Source organism: Corvus hawaiiensis, chromosome Z (genome assembly GCF_020740725.1).
Source record: "Corvus hawaiiensis isolate bCorHaw1 chromosome Z, bCorHaw1.pri.cur, whole genome shotgun sequence".
Taxonomy (NCBI): Eukaryota; Metazoa; Chordata; class Aves; order Passeriformes; family Corvidae; genus Corvus; species Corvus hawaiiensis.
In genome coordinates, this window is record NC_063255.1 from 79,298,119 (window position 1) to 79,312,634 (window position 14,516).

The 14,516-nt window shown below is 46.1% G+C and overlaps 2 protein-coding genes across 3 annotated transcripts; both read right to left on the bottom strand.

The window, feature by feature from the left end:
* Window positions 1-656: 656 nt before the first annotated feature.
* Window positions 657-11,638, bottom strand: CCDC125 (coiled-coil domain containing 125). 2 transcript variants are annotated; one of them, XM_048291302.1, is made up of 12 exons: window positions 11,049-11,638; window positions 10,441-10,826; window positions 9,302-9,360; window positions 8,595-8,681; window positions 7,651-7,728; window positions 6,879-6,964; window positions 4,837-4,919; window positions 4,186-4,301; window positions 3,584-3,691; window positions 2,429-2,600; window positions 1,121-1,254; window positions 657-1,029 (listed from the first exon to the last, which is right to left on the bottom strand). In XM_048291302.1, exons 2-12 carry the CDS (start codon window positions 10,715-10,717, stop codon window positions 712-714), a joined length of 1,518 nt encoding a protein of 505 aa, XP_048147259.1. In that variant the 5' UTR covers window positions 10,718-10,826; window positions 11,049-11,638; the 3' UTR covers window positions 657-711. The 2 variants fall into 2 exon arrangements, with proteins under 2 accessions (XP_048147259.1, XP_048147260.1); XM_048291303.1 differs by lacking the exon at window positions 11,049-11,638 and having other exon boundaries at window positions 10,441-10,981.
* Window positions 11,639-11,839: 201 nt separating this feature from the next.
* On the bottom strand, window positions 11,840-14,481 carry AK6 (adenylate kinase 6). Its single transcript, XM_048291304.1, has 5 exons — window positions 14,404-14,481; window positions 13,765-13,857; window positions 13,021-13,079; window positions 12,793-12,938; window positions 11,840-12,660 (listed from the first exon to the last, which is right to left on the bottom strand). The coding sequence occupies exons 1-5, from the start codon at window positions 14,429-14,431 to the stop codon at window positions 12,471-12,473; spliced, it is 516 nt and encodes a 171-aa protein (XP_048147261.1). The 5' UTR covers window positions 14,432-14,481; the 3' UTR covers window positions 11,840-12,470.
* Window positions 14,482-14,516: the final 35 nt, after the last annotated feature.

Consider the following 14,516-nt stretch of genomic DNA (forward strand, 5'->3'; position numbering starts at 1 on the left):
CTCCCGCCGCAGCCGGACAGGGGCGTGGCCACGCGTCTGATAGACAGCGTGAAAGGGGCGTGGCATATAGAAATGGGCGGAGACATGCCTGTGATTGACAGCGCACGGGTGCGGAGTCGCCAATAGGACAGACAGCGGGAAGGGGCGGGGAATGTGGGAGGGGGCGGAGCTTCCGCTGCAGGTCACACCCCCTTTTCGTCCTGCGCCCCGCCGGCAGGGGGCGCCCCCGCCCACTTGGCTCTCATGATGTCACACCTCTCAGACCCCGCGGTGACGTCACTCCGGCTCCATCAGCCCCCCTCAGCCCCGCTCCCTGTCTGCGCTGATGACATCACTGCCCCCACAGTGACGTCACTCCGGCTCCATCAGCCCCCCTCAGCCCCGCTCCCTGTCTACGCTGATGACATCACTGCCCCCACAGTGACGTCACTCCGGCTCCATCAGCCCCCCTCAGCCCCGCTCCCTGTCTGCGCTGATGACATCACTGCCCCCACAGTGACGTCACTCCGGCTCCATCAGCCCCCCTCAGCCCCGCTCCCTGTCTACGCTGATGACATCACTGCCCCCACAGTGACGTCACTCCGGCTCCATCAGCCCTGCTCCCTGTCTGCGCTGATGACATCAGCCCCGCAGTGATGCAATCACAGCACAGTTTCTGGTGTTTCCACAAGAAGTTTCTTTGTTATAAAGCTGAGCTGCCCCCACGCGTGGCTACAGCGAGAGCTTGAACAGCCCCCTGGCCACCCCACTCGGTCCTCGTCCATCCCCGAGCGCCGAGGGCCAGGAGAGCGACTTTCGGAGCCCTGCTAGGGCCGCTCCTGTGTGGGGCAGGGCAGGAGAGCAGCTCGGGGCCGGGAGGCGATGGCTGCCGGTGTGAGGGGGAGCCAGCGGGCCCTGGGCTCCGAGCCGACACCTTCCTCCCGTGTGCCCCTCATCCTGGCCAAGCGCGGCCTCCCTGGCCTCGGCAGCCCGTGCCAGCATGTAGCTGACCTTGCGCTGGTGCGCCAGGGCCTCCTCCTTGTCGTTCACCTGTGTGGTCAACAGAAAGGAGAAGAGGCCATCTGTCAGCTCAGGGTGTGTAAACATGCATACGCTCCAAAGAGCCGAACCAAATACTGACCAGATCTATCAACATCCTCAGGATTTCCTGGGGATTGTCCAGCTCCTCAACCTTCCTGCAGTCCCCATCTGACGAGAGCAGGCTGGACAGCTTCTGCCCCAGATTGTTCTTGTTCCCTTGTAGCTTGACACGCTCTAAGGAAAACAGAAGTACATCAAATGCAGAACAGCTTAGGAAGGGAAACAGGACTTTGGGATAAAACGGCACTTGTAAACCTGGATCTGAATGATCTCATCGGAAAGGGCAATGCAAGCTGCAGCTTCTCCCACTGCATGGGACATGACAGGTTCCTACCATGCAGCACTACTCCTGCTGTCACATAAAGGCTACACAGACCTTACACACTGGCAAACTGAAAACTCTTTGTGCTCTATGAAAAATACACTTTTGAGAGCTAGTTAAACTTCATGGAAATCTGTTTTTGAACAGTAAGTAGCCTGAAAAAAAGCCAAAGATTCTCTGACATAGGTCACTTACAAGTTAGTAAGATTTCTAAAAACAGTAAAATACATTAAAATAATGGGATGTATGTACCAGGTAATGGAGCCTGAAAGCAATGGTGTCAGTATAGGGGAAACAGCTAGTAAAGGTTATGCTGCTGTAGTACTACACTCCAGGAGTGCCCAAGGAATCTGGAAGACACACCACATTTCTAAGCCTGGCAGCTCCTGGCCAATGGTCAAAACAAATGCACTGTGCTGCTCCTAAAGTGTGCAGTGGTTTTGACCATAATGTAAGCACTTAAATACTTCTCTTTATCCCTTTATTTTTTTGAAAGAACAAAAGATTACTAGAATTATTCTTACTTTACAGATTAGAATTCCTCCTGTTTTACACAAGACTTTGTAATTCTGCATTAGTGTAAGAACACTAATAGACACTAGTATTGATACACATGCATAATAAAAGGTTAAAAATGTTTAAGGAAAAACAGGACAAAAAAATCTGTTTTGTACTCCAGTGAATCATAGAATGGCGTGGGTTAGAAGAGACATTAGAGCTCATCTTGTTCCACACCTTCCACTAGACCAGGTTGCTCAATACCCCATTTGGAGCTAAAAAAGCCCCAATTTTTTTTTTCTTTGCTTTTCTCCTCCTTCCCCAACTCTTACATAGAGCTCAATAAAAATCCCCAAACAACAGAGAAGCACTTAGAACAGCCAGATGTCAGTTTTTCTCAGTAGCTGTCCATAACCCTCAGTCAGCAGCTGAGCCACCAGCACACATTTAACACCAGGAGAGGTGCTCCTGGCTCCTGCTCCTTCCCTTGCCAGTCCACCCCCACGGACACACAGATTGCCCAGCTACCAGTGCCTCGCAGACGTCTCCAGTTTGCAAATTTTGTTTCCTTCTTCATGTTTATCACTTCTGCCAGCCTCAGGGCCTGGTCCTGCCTCTGCATCAGTTGCTGCTCAAATGCAATTCTGAAGGCATCTGCCATGATATATGCTTCATCCTTACTCTTCTTCAGATTTTCAATCTGGTTTTAATTCAGGGGAAATTTAAAGTATGTTAGCTAATTTGGAAGCAAAAGCAGATTTAAAATGAATATTAAGAAACAGACAACTTGCAAGTAAATATAATCAAGGAAGCAGTAGTAGGAACCAAAGGGTTTTCCTGACGTGTAAAGAAATGTGTTTTGAAATATGTATTGAAGTCCTTACTCTTCACTGTCTGCACATGTTCACACCACCAGCCATCTACACAAGCATCGCTGTGTATTTATCTCTGCGCATGGAGAGAGCTTGAGGAGGACAATAATGTCCCATAACAGCTGGGCCAGGAGCAAAAGGAACAAGAGATTGGAATCTGTATCAGGGATCATAAGGGACAGGCCAGTACCTATTTTCAAAACCAGTTAGTGAACTGGAACTTCTGCAGCAGGACCACAAGGATGGTTACCACATTTGCAGAGTCGAACACAGATTAGAAGAAAAATTCTAAATCCACACCATCTCACTACATTGAAAAAAACGAGGAGCTTAAAATTCATGTCACTGATTTAAGTGTGAGGTAAATAGGTATTTTCCAGCAAGATCAGCTTGCTGACCTAGCTGGGTGAGCAGGCTGTGGGTGCTGATGCCAATACAAGGGAGGGGTGAAATGCACTGCCAGGAAGGAAGGAAAAGGCTCAGTGCCAGTCCACATGCACAGTGTGTACATTCATGGAGTGCATACACTTAGGGTGTGTTCTCTTTTTTTTAGATTAAAAAAGATGGGAAGAAGAAAAAATAATGCTAATTTTTTTTTTACTAGTAAAGCTGAGTAGATATAATTAAAACTTTTCTACCAGCAGAGGTTAGGGCATTACAAGCATCACGAACAAACTTTACATTATTTCTGACATCAGTTCTGGGTGTGAAACACCTGCATTTGTGTAAGCAGTGGTGGAGCGTTTCTGGCTTTGTTTGGACCGGAGCAGGAGCAGCCCCTCCTTGTCCCCACCCAGCCAGGCCTCATTACCTCTTGCTTGAGATGAAAGAGTTGCTTTCGAGTGAGAGCTGCCACTTTGGCACAGGGACAAGGCTGCCCCTCAGCAGTACTGCAGGTGCAGGCTCCGAGCACCGCCAGCTTAAAACCCAAAACAAACCACAGGTAAGGATTCGCTTACAGAGATGCCAGCAAAAAAAACCACCCTGAAACTACACAGGGAGTGTCAGTCAGCGGGAGCAAGGTGCGAGAGGTGGAGACGATCGCTTCTGACACTCAATGAGAGGTGTGCTTTTCAGGCAAAACCTGACAGCTGCGTGAGCCACGCCCTGCAGACCTCACTGGGATATTACTGTGCTCAGTAAAGCACGAGCAAGCAGGGTTCAAGTGCTAGGAAGAAGAGAAATAAGCACCTTGGCTTGTGAAAAATAGCTTGATGCTTCTTCTATCTGATCTTTCTTTGCAAAGTGGACCAGAAGGAAGAAAACTGACTAACAGGCATGCAAAGGCATGTTCTAATTAGCTAAAAATGGGTCCAAATAAAGGGATATACAATGAGCAATGAATTTTCTCAATGTATTTTGAATACAGATCTCTGAAGCAGCCAGTTTGAAAAAAACATAAACAATACTTACTTCAAGACCTGTAAAATCAGTAATGTCACTTTTGTTCAACGACATGTTCTCCTGAAAAATTTTCTGTTGTTTCACATCTAGCATTGCAAGCAGTTCCAAGCACTGCCGGTTCAGGGCTACAAAATAAAACAAAGAAAGAGATGACAAAAGTCTGCTGCTCCCATTTCCTAATTTCTGAGTTCAACTACACCCAAATGAAGCAGTTTTACAGTTCAAGCACCAGTTTAGAAACATGATGAGAGTGTAGAAGTAGAAACTCATATCCCAGTTGTTTTTCCTTCTGTGTTCTCCCAGAAGTAATGACCCACTTAGAGACCATTTCCTGTACTGCTCTGCCTCAGGACTGAGTGCTCATCTCCTTGTACACTTAAAAGTCAGGCAGCCACTCATTCAGAACAGCACAACATTGGGGAAGTACTGATTTAAGTCAGCTATTTTAAAGCTTTTTGGAAGGCAAAAAAAAGGGGAAAGGGACTTGAGCATTCTGATCTGCCCTAGCTACTTTTCAGTTTAACTTCCAGGCTCCTGCATATCCACTAAGATCAGCTGCCAGCAACAAGACACTGATGCCCACAGGAAGCTTCTATCACAGCTACATCCTGAGTTATTCCTGAAAAACTGTATTCAGAGGAATAGCTGTTGGTGGCTTACTTGCATTTTCAGCTTTAAGTGTTTTAACTTCTTCTGTCCTCAGTTTCAATGCTTCCTTAAGAGCTGCATTTTCACAGTATATCCTGTAGAAGTTAGAAAGTGGCTTTATTGTATTTTTAAACGTTTTTAAATGGGCACTCAATAATTTAAGAAATAACCTGTTGAAACACAGTATCTAATATTTCCGAAAATTAAAATTAGGATTACTTAAAAGATGGAAGAAAAAAAAACAAAAGTGGAAGGAGTTGAGTACTAGGTTTGACCAGCTATTAACCATGGAGTATCACTCCACCAGTTTTCTCACTTTTGGTATTTTTTTATGGAAAAAGTGACAGTATTTTCCCATAATATCTGTACTGATAATCTGCATTATGCTGTCAGAAGCAAACCTGCTGGCCAGGGGCCGGTAAGCAAGGTGCCAGTCCTGCTGACCCAGGCCAGCACAGCAGGGAGCACCAGGCTGGGCTGTGTGCTCAGCCCTCGGCACCCATGGAGCACTGCCAGGAACCTCTGTGCTCACCCTGAGGGTGCTCTGCCCCCCTGGCACCACGGGCTGCTCCAACAGGCTTGCCCTGTTCGTGACACCACACCCTCACACTCCAAACCCAACCAGGTATGCTCAACTGAATGTTAAAAAAGAAAAAATCATTCCCATTTAAGTAGGTGGTGACAACAGCTTTAACAAGAGATCACTGTAAGTGCCACATTCCCATTAGAAATGCAAATAAATTGGAAATTATGAACCTCTGAAACACTTGCTAGAAATTTCCTACTTCCTTGAAAGAACAAAACTGATATTAGAGATGTGACAGCTCTGGTCTGTAAACTTCCTGTAGTCTGAATCCTGTTCTCAAGAACAGCTGTGCCTTCAGGTGTTGCAACGTGAGAACACACAATATGCACTGATAATGCATTTTTCCTTGAAGTATTTCCGTCTTGAACAGAACAGTGGCAATCTGATGCCCTAAATGTCAAAGCAATACAATTTATTTGCTGCATCTCCTCAGCTCCTCACTAAATGCAGCCTAGTCTGAATTATTTCACTTGGAAAAAACCAAAGGAAAATGCACATTCTTCTTGTCCTGCTGCCTCAGATGTCAGAAAACTATCAGAAGAATATCAGATGTTTTGCAAAGCAGGCTGAGCCCCTGGCTGGCAGTTTTCTGAAGCTGTCTCTATCTTTCAACAGTCAACACCAGTTTTGTGGCTCAAAACTCCACAGCTACACTTCCAACCTACTCAGCCAGGAGAGGCTTTTCAAGAGACATGCCTTGACAAATGTATCTGTAGTATAGTTTGTAAACTTGTGGCTTATTCTTTGATTCAAAGCTGAAACGTATTAAAATAAAAATACATGCTGAATGATAACAACAGCAATAATAATAACAAATAATGACAGTAACAACTCCTCTGATGGGTAGACTTCAGAGATACAATTTCTACATGAAAATGAGTGAGTCTGCTGGTGCCATTTTTCAACATCTGTTATGTATCATTAGTTTAGTGCCTCTGGTACATTCTTCTTGCCCAACCACACCTGCTGTCCACCCAGGGTGACTCTTATTTAATAAAGAACCTCTTGATCAGCCTCTCTCTAAAGCACTCCATTTTCCCTGTACTCATGCCCAGACCTACAGTGCAAGACAATAAAGAAATGATTAACCAGGAAATTATACTTCCACATGCATACATATACTATTATTTCCTCTGCCTCATCTACAGTTAAGGTAAATAAGGATAATGAGTCTCCAGCTGGCTAACGTCATATGATGAAAAAAACCTCAGCCTAGCAAAGCCAGCCTACAGACACATTAAAAAAAAAAAAAAAAAGACAATAATTCCAGAAGTTTTAATTGAAAAATACAACTGTTACTAGTGTGAAAAATCAAAATCTTCCAGAATTTGGAAGGGAATTGGGAAAATACAAAACCCCAAAGAACCTGAGGAGCCAAGTTTGGAACAGAAAACAGATGACAGAGCAGTCAGGGCATTTCTTAAAAATCAAACAAAAACCCCAGCAATATACAGTGTAGGTCAAATACCTGTCATATTTTTCGGTCCACGTGTCTTCTATGTTTTTAAATCTGTCCTGATCAAATTCAATTTCCCATTGCAAAATATTTATTTCCTGTGGAAACAAAACAAACTTGCAGCAGCGCATTACAGGGCTCCCCTCAAAAGAATGCCAGGGATGCTGGGTTTGGCAGAGATCTCAGTGACAATCTGTGACACTGCTGATAACAAATGTGGTACCAGACACCAAAGGTTCTGCATCACTGACCTGTGGATTCCAGTCTGTTACAGAACTAATGCTTCTAGAGGCCTACAACAAAGACAAACCCACGCTGCCACATTTCCCTGTCTCATTCCTATTATGTGGGACAGAACAACAGTAGGAGGAACAAAGCAAAAAACTCAGTTTAACAAGGTAGCTCAACGCCACCTTCCTCTTCCTCCCCACCTTCCCAATGAAAACTGAGAACCCATTTCTTAGAGCCCTTGGGAAGCCTCAGCTGAATCACTAAGGAGTTGTGCAGCTCACTCTGAGCAACTGGAACCCACAACAAACACCATCTGAAAGTACAGGAAGAACTCTGCTAGTTTTCAGGTATTATTTGTACACACTATAGCATGGAAAGGTCTAGATCAGAGAGTGATACATTAACATTTCCCATTCTACTAGAAGGGAAGAGGAGTTCCTTTTATAAAAGCCCTGGAATTAATGTCAGGTATGCACTGATTTAAATAAACAGCCTGATAACCCCTTTTTAATAGCCATGGGCTTCTCTGTGTGAAGGAAACACCCACACCTACCTTCTCTAGAGTCCTCTTTTCTTCCTCAGTTTTCTGAAGCATTGCTTTTGTATGACTCGTGGCTTTATCAAATACTGCCTGCAAGATTAACAAATAATCAAACCAAAACCCAAAATGCAACTCTGTCAAATACTGTGATTAAACTGACTTAGTTTTCAGTTTTACACCTGGAGACATTTACATGTTCATAGTTAAAGAGCAGTGTGCAGAGTTACAAACACCAGCAACTCACTTGTGAGCCCCAGAGGGTTCTGATTTCAAGTCACTCACTTGCATAACAAACTTGGGTTTCAATCCCATAACCTCAGCTATTGACAGTGCAGCATCATTTAACTTGAGATCGTGTCTTCTTCACGGCTCGTGCAGAAAATCACATCTTAAAGAACTGGGTTACAACACACCTAAGCTTTGATCCAGGCCTAACTTGCTACAAATATGTGAGAGTATAAACTGCACAACTAGAAATGGGTTACATAAGTAGGCTAAATCCCAGGAACTGATTTCAGCAGAATTTGTTATGGAAGAGAATAAAAATACTACAAATTGTGAACAAAAGAACGACCTGACATATAAGGCATACTGTCCTCTAGGGCAACAAATGGAGCAGTCAACTCAAAGTACTCGTGCTTTGCAGCAGGATTACAAGCACTGGCAAAATCTTCAATATAAGGGACTGGGAAAAGGCCTTAATTTTATGTTCAATAGATAAAGCCTCAAGAATCCTCAAAGATAAAATTATGACAATTGCTACAACAGTAAAGTCTTCTTAAATAACACACTAGTTCCAGTAAATTGCAGAGGCAAATCTATAGACACCTGCAGACTCAATGATTTAAATTGCAGCCCTGGGAAGGCCTTAAGGTTTTTGAGGTTTCGATGAGGAGCAGCAGAAGATTTCCTCTGTTTTCCTTGTTACCACCAAGTGATTTCTGAACAGCTCCTACCATGCTCTGCAGGATTCTTAGAGCTTCATCTTTTCCTTCAAGCTGTCTTTGAGAAGCTTCAAGCTCAGCTTTCAAAATTTCAACTTCCTGAAGTAAAACAAAGTAGATACACTGAGCAAAAACCAACGTGCTCCTGTTAGGATTCGATGGTAACAGCAATGCAAATCTGCCCTCCTCAAAAAACAAACCTCTGTTTTACCTGTATGAAGTCTTTTCATGGGCTCACCTGAGGTTAAAGAACACAGTGCAGACGAAATGTGTATTTTTACAGTGGAAGTCAGCTGGCTGTGATGCCAACACCTCAACACATTTAACCACAGTAAAATAAAAATGGACTGTTAGCTACCTTTCAACAAAAACGCAGACTAAAAATCCAAAGATTGTTTACACTGCAGATTTTCAAGCCCCAAAGCTTAATAAAAAATAAACATCTGCTAGAAAAGTACAACAGTACCTTCAATACTCTCCACATCTTTTAAAATACTTTCTCTACCCCCTAAAAAACAAACACAAACAAACAAAGCCCCCGGAACATAAAGCCCACCTCACACTATGATATCCTGACATAAAATTTAATGAAGCTTCCAACTACCACTTCAATTTCAAGAACCTGGGTCCATCCAAGTCTCTCAGCATTCCAAGATCCTCTTGCTACATTGAAAGGAAACGCAGATTTGGAGAGCAGCACCCTGGGCACTGTTACCAACCTCTAGAGCTTCCCGAAGTTGTTGCTTTAGTTCTTCATTTGACACTTCAGTATTAGATTCTGTAGGATTAATAGAAGATACTAAATGGTAAGATGTTGTAATATTTAAAGAAAAAAAAAGGTGGGGCTTTTACCCTGAAAACAGGTAATATACAAAGGTGAATTTTCATCTTTGTGTTTTGGGGTTTTTTCTTGTGGAGCTAATACATAGATTTAAGAAATACATCAATACAAATGTCAAACACAGTGCTTCACAGTTAAAGAAGTTAAATGGGGGAGAAATGTCTGTTGTAAAGAGACATAAAGACAAATATTCTACAATTTCCTTTAAAATAAACCCAACAAAACTGCCATCTTAATTTTAAAAAATTAACTTTTTGGATTCTTTTCCGACTGTAACTTTTCATTCAACAACCTCACTCAAAGCAACAGTAGCTAGCACTATTTAGAAGTAGGGGCAATTTTCAAGAGACAGAGATAGCTCAGCTTACTGTGGAGAGGATAATGGAGAATTATTTAAAGGAGAGAAGTAAGTTAGTTACACAGAAATACCTCAGTCAAAATATTAAAATTTGACAGGAAAGTAGCTGGATTGTAATGAACAGCACTGCCTACACTTGAGTGTTTTAACAGCAGCATTGCCTTCACAAAAAAAGATGAGTGCCAATGCAGGTTCTAAAAACGACTTCCTAACCCCTAAAGTAAGCCAATTCACTAATTTCAACTGAAGAGCAAATAAGATTTTGAATATTTAGCTGCAAGCTTTAGATACCATCTTTAGGAAGACTTTCACTTACTTAAACCAGGAGTCCAAGCGATGCCATTCACGTATATACCCACGCAAGTACACCCCTGACAGGATGCTCTTTGCCACATGTCACTTTCAAATGCAAAATTAAACACTTTAAAAGTGGATCTTTTACACTAAGAATGGTCACTGCCTCGACCACTGAGAAGCAATTCTGCCCCTGATGTCCTGGGATGAAGGAGGAAGATCCCAGCAGGCACTGGAACCCTCCAGGGATTTTGGCAAGTGGTTTGAATTAAACTTGATGGCACTTTGTGAAGCAGCTGAACGGCTCACTTTCACTAACAGAAATTTGTATCATGGTGAATAATTAACTTCCAAATTACTCTTACCACAGCTATTCTGTCGTGTGGAACTGGGAGCAGTTCCCAGTTTTTTGAGGGATCCATCGTAAACGCTGTTTCGTTTTGGACCAGGAAGAGCTGCAGCATCACTTTCCTCCCCTATCTTTGCTGACAAGGGGACATTACAAGCTTTTCCAGATCCCTTCCTAGATCTAATTGAATAGGAATTTTTTAAGTTTTCCCCTTCATAAACACCGCCCGGTCTTCTCCCAAGTCCATTCCCCAAGTCTCCACAGGTCATGTCATCCTCTTCTGCTTCCTCCATCTTCTCCTCCTGCTTCTTTTCGGGTTTTTGGTTGCTTTGGGGTTTTTTTCCTGACCGAAGGCCCTTCACCTACCGGCGAACAGCGCCTCCCGCAACGCCCGTACTTTATCTGGGAAAACAGGAAAGCTCCGTGTTTACAGCAGCAGGACAAGACCCAAGTGAGAAACGCGAGGCTGCCGGAGCGCGGCCGCTCCGCCGGCGGCTCGGGGCTGCCAAATCCCCGCGGTGGGACCCCGGCCGGGGGCAGCGCCTCGGGAGACCCCCGGGGAACCCCGGGCACCGCCGGCCCCGCAGCCCCGGCCCCGCACCCCGCCCGCAGCCCCCGACCCACCTGCGCGCCCGCAGCCGGCGCTGCCGGTCCCGCCCCGGGGCGGGAGGGACGCGGCGGCTCCGGGAGCTCCCCGCAGGCTCCTCGGAAGGAGGGGTTTGTTTATTTTTAATTTTTATTAGCGGTCCGCATTGTCTGTGCAGCCCCGTCCCCAGCACAGCGCTGACCGGCGTCGGGCAGCTGGGGGAACGCGATCTGAGCTTACCCAGGCGTGGTCACTCCAAGTGTTCTCAAGGACTGGGATTGTCCTGACACCCCAAGAACACCCTCCACCTGTTTCCTACTCTAGGCCAATCTCTGCCCGAGCTTCCGCAATGCCTGGGCCCAATTCTCCGGGGAAACTCACTGTTTTTCACCATTTTGGTTTATAATATCATCAAATCGCTGTTGCAGTATTGCTCTGCAAGTGTCACCAAAAAAAAAAAAACCAACAGCAAATACGGAATAAAAAATAAAATAGTAAATATGTAACAACAACACTCTTTACAACAAAAATCTTAAAGAAAGTTGTTTTACTATCCAAACTCATGTATATAAAGGGTTTATAAGCAAGCACTTCCTACGGGATCTTTCACAAAAGGCTTTCTTTCCAAGCAGCTCTTCACTGAAGAAAGGTTTTCTCTTCCTTGTACAGCCCTGCCCCCCCGGGGCCCAGGCTTTAATAGCAATCAGAACAGAACTGTGACCATGTTTAGGTTCACTGCAGGTTTATCCTGACAAGTGATGCATTTCCTGGGTAATCCTGCAGTGATGTATATATTCCATGACTGTACAGGGAATGGGGAATACAGAGAAAAAGGAGAAAGAAAGTTTATTGTTAAACACTCCAGACCAGTACAAACATAGCCAGTGTTTCCTTACACACAAAGGAACCTCCAAAGTTCTGTGCAATCATTTTGAAATAACTCTCACATCACTTCTTTTCCCTCAGAAACAAAGGACTCACCTCAACCTGTACCAAACCCTCTCACTCTGCGTTCTCCTCACATGCCCAAGGCCAGAGTGGAGCACTGCAGGTTTTAGTCTCACAACTCCACATCAAACTAACTCCTTTCAGGACATTGTTCCACCCTCTGGAAATCAAAAGTGCCTCAACTGCCACCAGCTATCAGGATTTTACAGCTGTCTTGCAGGTTTGGTTTTAATTGTAAGGTCAAAAGAATTCTCAGTTACTGAACATAGCTCCTGCTACTCAGGGCAATGCGTGATCTTCATCCTTCCCTCACTTGTATCAGTTCTGCTGTTGCCTCTCCAGGGTGTTGTTACAAACCCTCACAAACCTGGCCACTCTGAACCTTCTTCTACTCCCCAGCTATATCCAGTCACAACAAAATCCATGTTCATTTATAATACAAGAATTATGAATACCATTTATTAAACCCTCCCTCCCAAGAAGAGATCCAGCAGTTACTGTTTCACCCAAAGTCAGTTGTTGTCCTTCATCCATTGCTCAATCCATTGCATAATCTGATCCAAATTTCTCTCTAGGTCCTCTGGAGTGTTGCTGGGTAACTGGTGAACAATTTCCTTTTTATATGACAACACAGCTTCCTCATAGAGAGTCTGAAAAATTTCACATTGAATGTTGTCTTGCAGCTTCTTCCCCGTGTAGCCCCTAGAGAGCAAGAGCACCAAGAGACAGTCTGAGGTACAGAGAAACAGAGGCCTTTTTTTGAGAATCAGTGACTTATACCCTAAGTGAAGTCACACAACAGCACTTCACTCCTTATTTACCCCAGTGACACACCTGCTTTCCAGCCTGTCATACAGAAACGAATTTTCTGTGCGAAGAACAAACACAATGTGGAACCAGCGCTCGGGGAAGAAGTCACAGCCGTGGTAATCCACAATCACTCCTCCCTCGCTCATCCTATCCTCGAGTTCATCAATCACCTGCACAAAGAAAAGACAGAGGCAGGCTTGCCTGGCACTGCACAGCCAAAATACCGAGGGGGGGTCCAGCGGTTGGACTTACCCTGTCTTCATCCAGAATGGGGCAGTCATACTCCTCATCAAAACCTTCGTAGAGCTCTCCTGCAGCAGAGAATCCGCGGAGGTTTGTGGGGAAGCAGAGTAGTTACCACAAGTAATTCACATTGTTATGTCTGTCTCAGGAGTTTGCAGACAAAAGACAGAGCTCAGGGTAGGGAACACCTTGTTTACAAATCCATCTGAGGATGAGTTTGTTATTTATTAACACTGAGTATGCTGCTACAGAAACCCCTGCTGAAGTAAATTCATTTAATTTATATAGAATCACAGAATGGTTTGGGTGGGAGGCACCTGAAAGCTCGTCCACTGACACACCTTGCCACCACCTCCCACTATCCCAGGCTGCTCCCAGCCCCTATGTCCAGCCTGGCCTTGGGCACTGCCAGGGAGCCAGGGGCAGCCACAGCTGCTCTGGGCACCCTGTGCCAGGGCCTGCCCACCCTCACAGGGAACAATTCCTTCCCAATCTCCCATCCAGCCCTGCCCTCTGGCACTGGGAAGCCATTCCCCCTTGTCCTGGCACTCCACGCCCTTGCCCAAAGCCACTCTCCAGCTCTCCTGGAGACCCTTTAGGCTCTGGAAGGTCTCCCAGAGCCTTCTCCTCTCCAGCTGCACACCCCAGCTGTCCCAGCCACCAGACACACGTGCAGGGGCTCCCAGACACCACGAGCACAGTCACGTAGAGCAGAACGTCCCCCGTGCTCGGGACACTCCTGTGATACAGCACCTTCCTTTGCCAAGTCCCCCACGTTGACGTAGCTCAGCCCCGCTCTGGATGCCAGCTCCTTTCCCAGGGTGGTTTTCCCAACACCCGGAGTGCCTGGAGACCAAATCCACAGGAAAGGGTAAGGGGAGAGCTCGCACGTCCCCTCAAATACCCCCCACCAGGGGAACTGGAACCTTTTGACAGCCAACATGGGAGAGCTCATGTGATGAAAAACGGGGCAAAAAGCTGCAGGACCAAGAGAAACAGGCGAGGAGAGTGAGACAGGAAAACAGGGAGAGAACTCTGACTGTGTGCAGGAATGTCTCTCACACCGTGAGGGTTCAAAGGGAAATCTCCATTCGTTTGAAAACCCTGAGATAATATGGAGGAGCCCCAAGTTCATGGATTAGAGCAAAATCATCCCGGGATGGGACCCCGCACCCCAAATCAGCCAGGCTGGAGCCTCACAACCGAAATCACCCCGGGCTGTCATGGGGCCGGGGCCCCAGACCCCAAATCACCCCGGGCTAGGACTCCACGCCCCGAATCACCTCGGGCTCGGCCAGGCCCGGGACCCCGATGAGCCCAGGCTGGGACCGCACACCCCACACCACCCCGGGCTGGGACCCCACACCGCCCCGGTGCCGCCGCGGTGCCCACCGGTGATCAGCAGGTTCGGCCGCCTCATGGCGCCGCCGCCCGTCGCCTTGGAGACACGTGCGCGGGGGCTTCCGTCGCCGCCGGCGCGCGCCGATGGCGTCACCGCGCTGCCC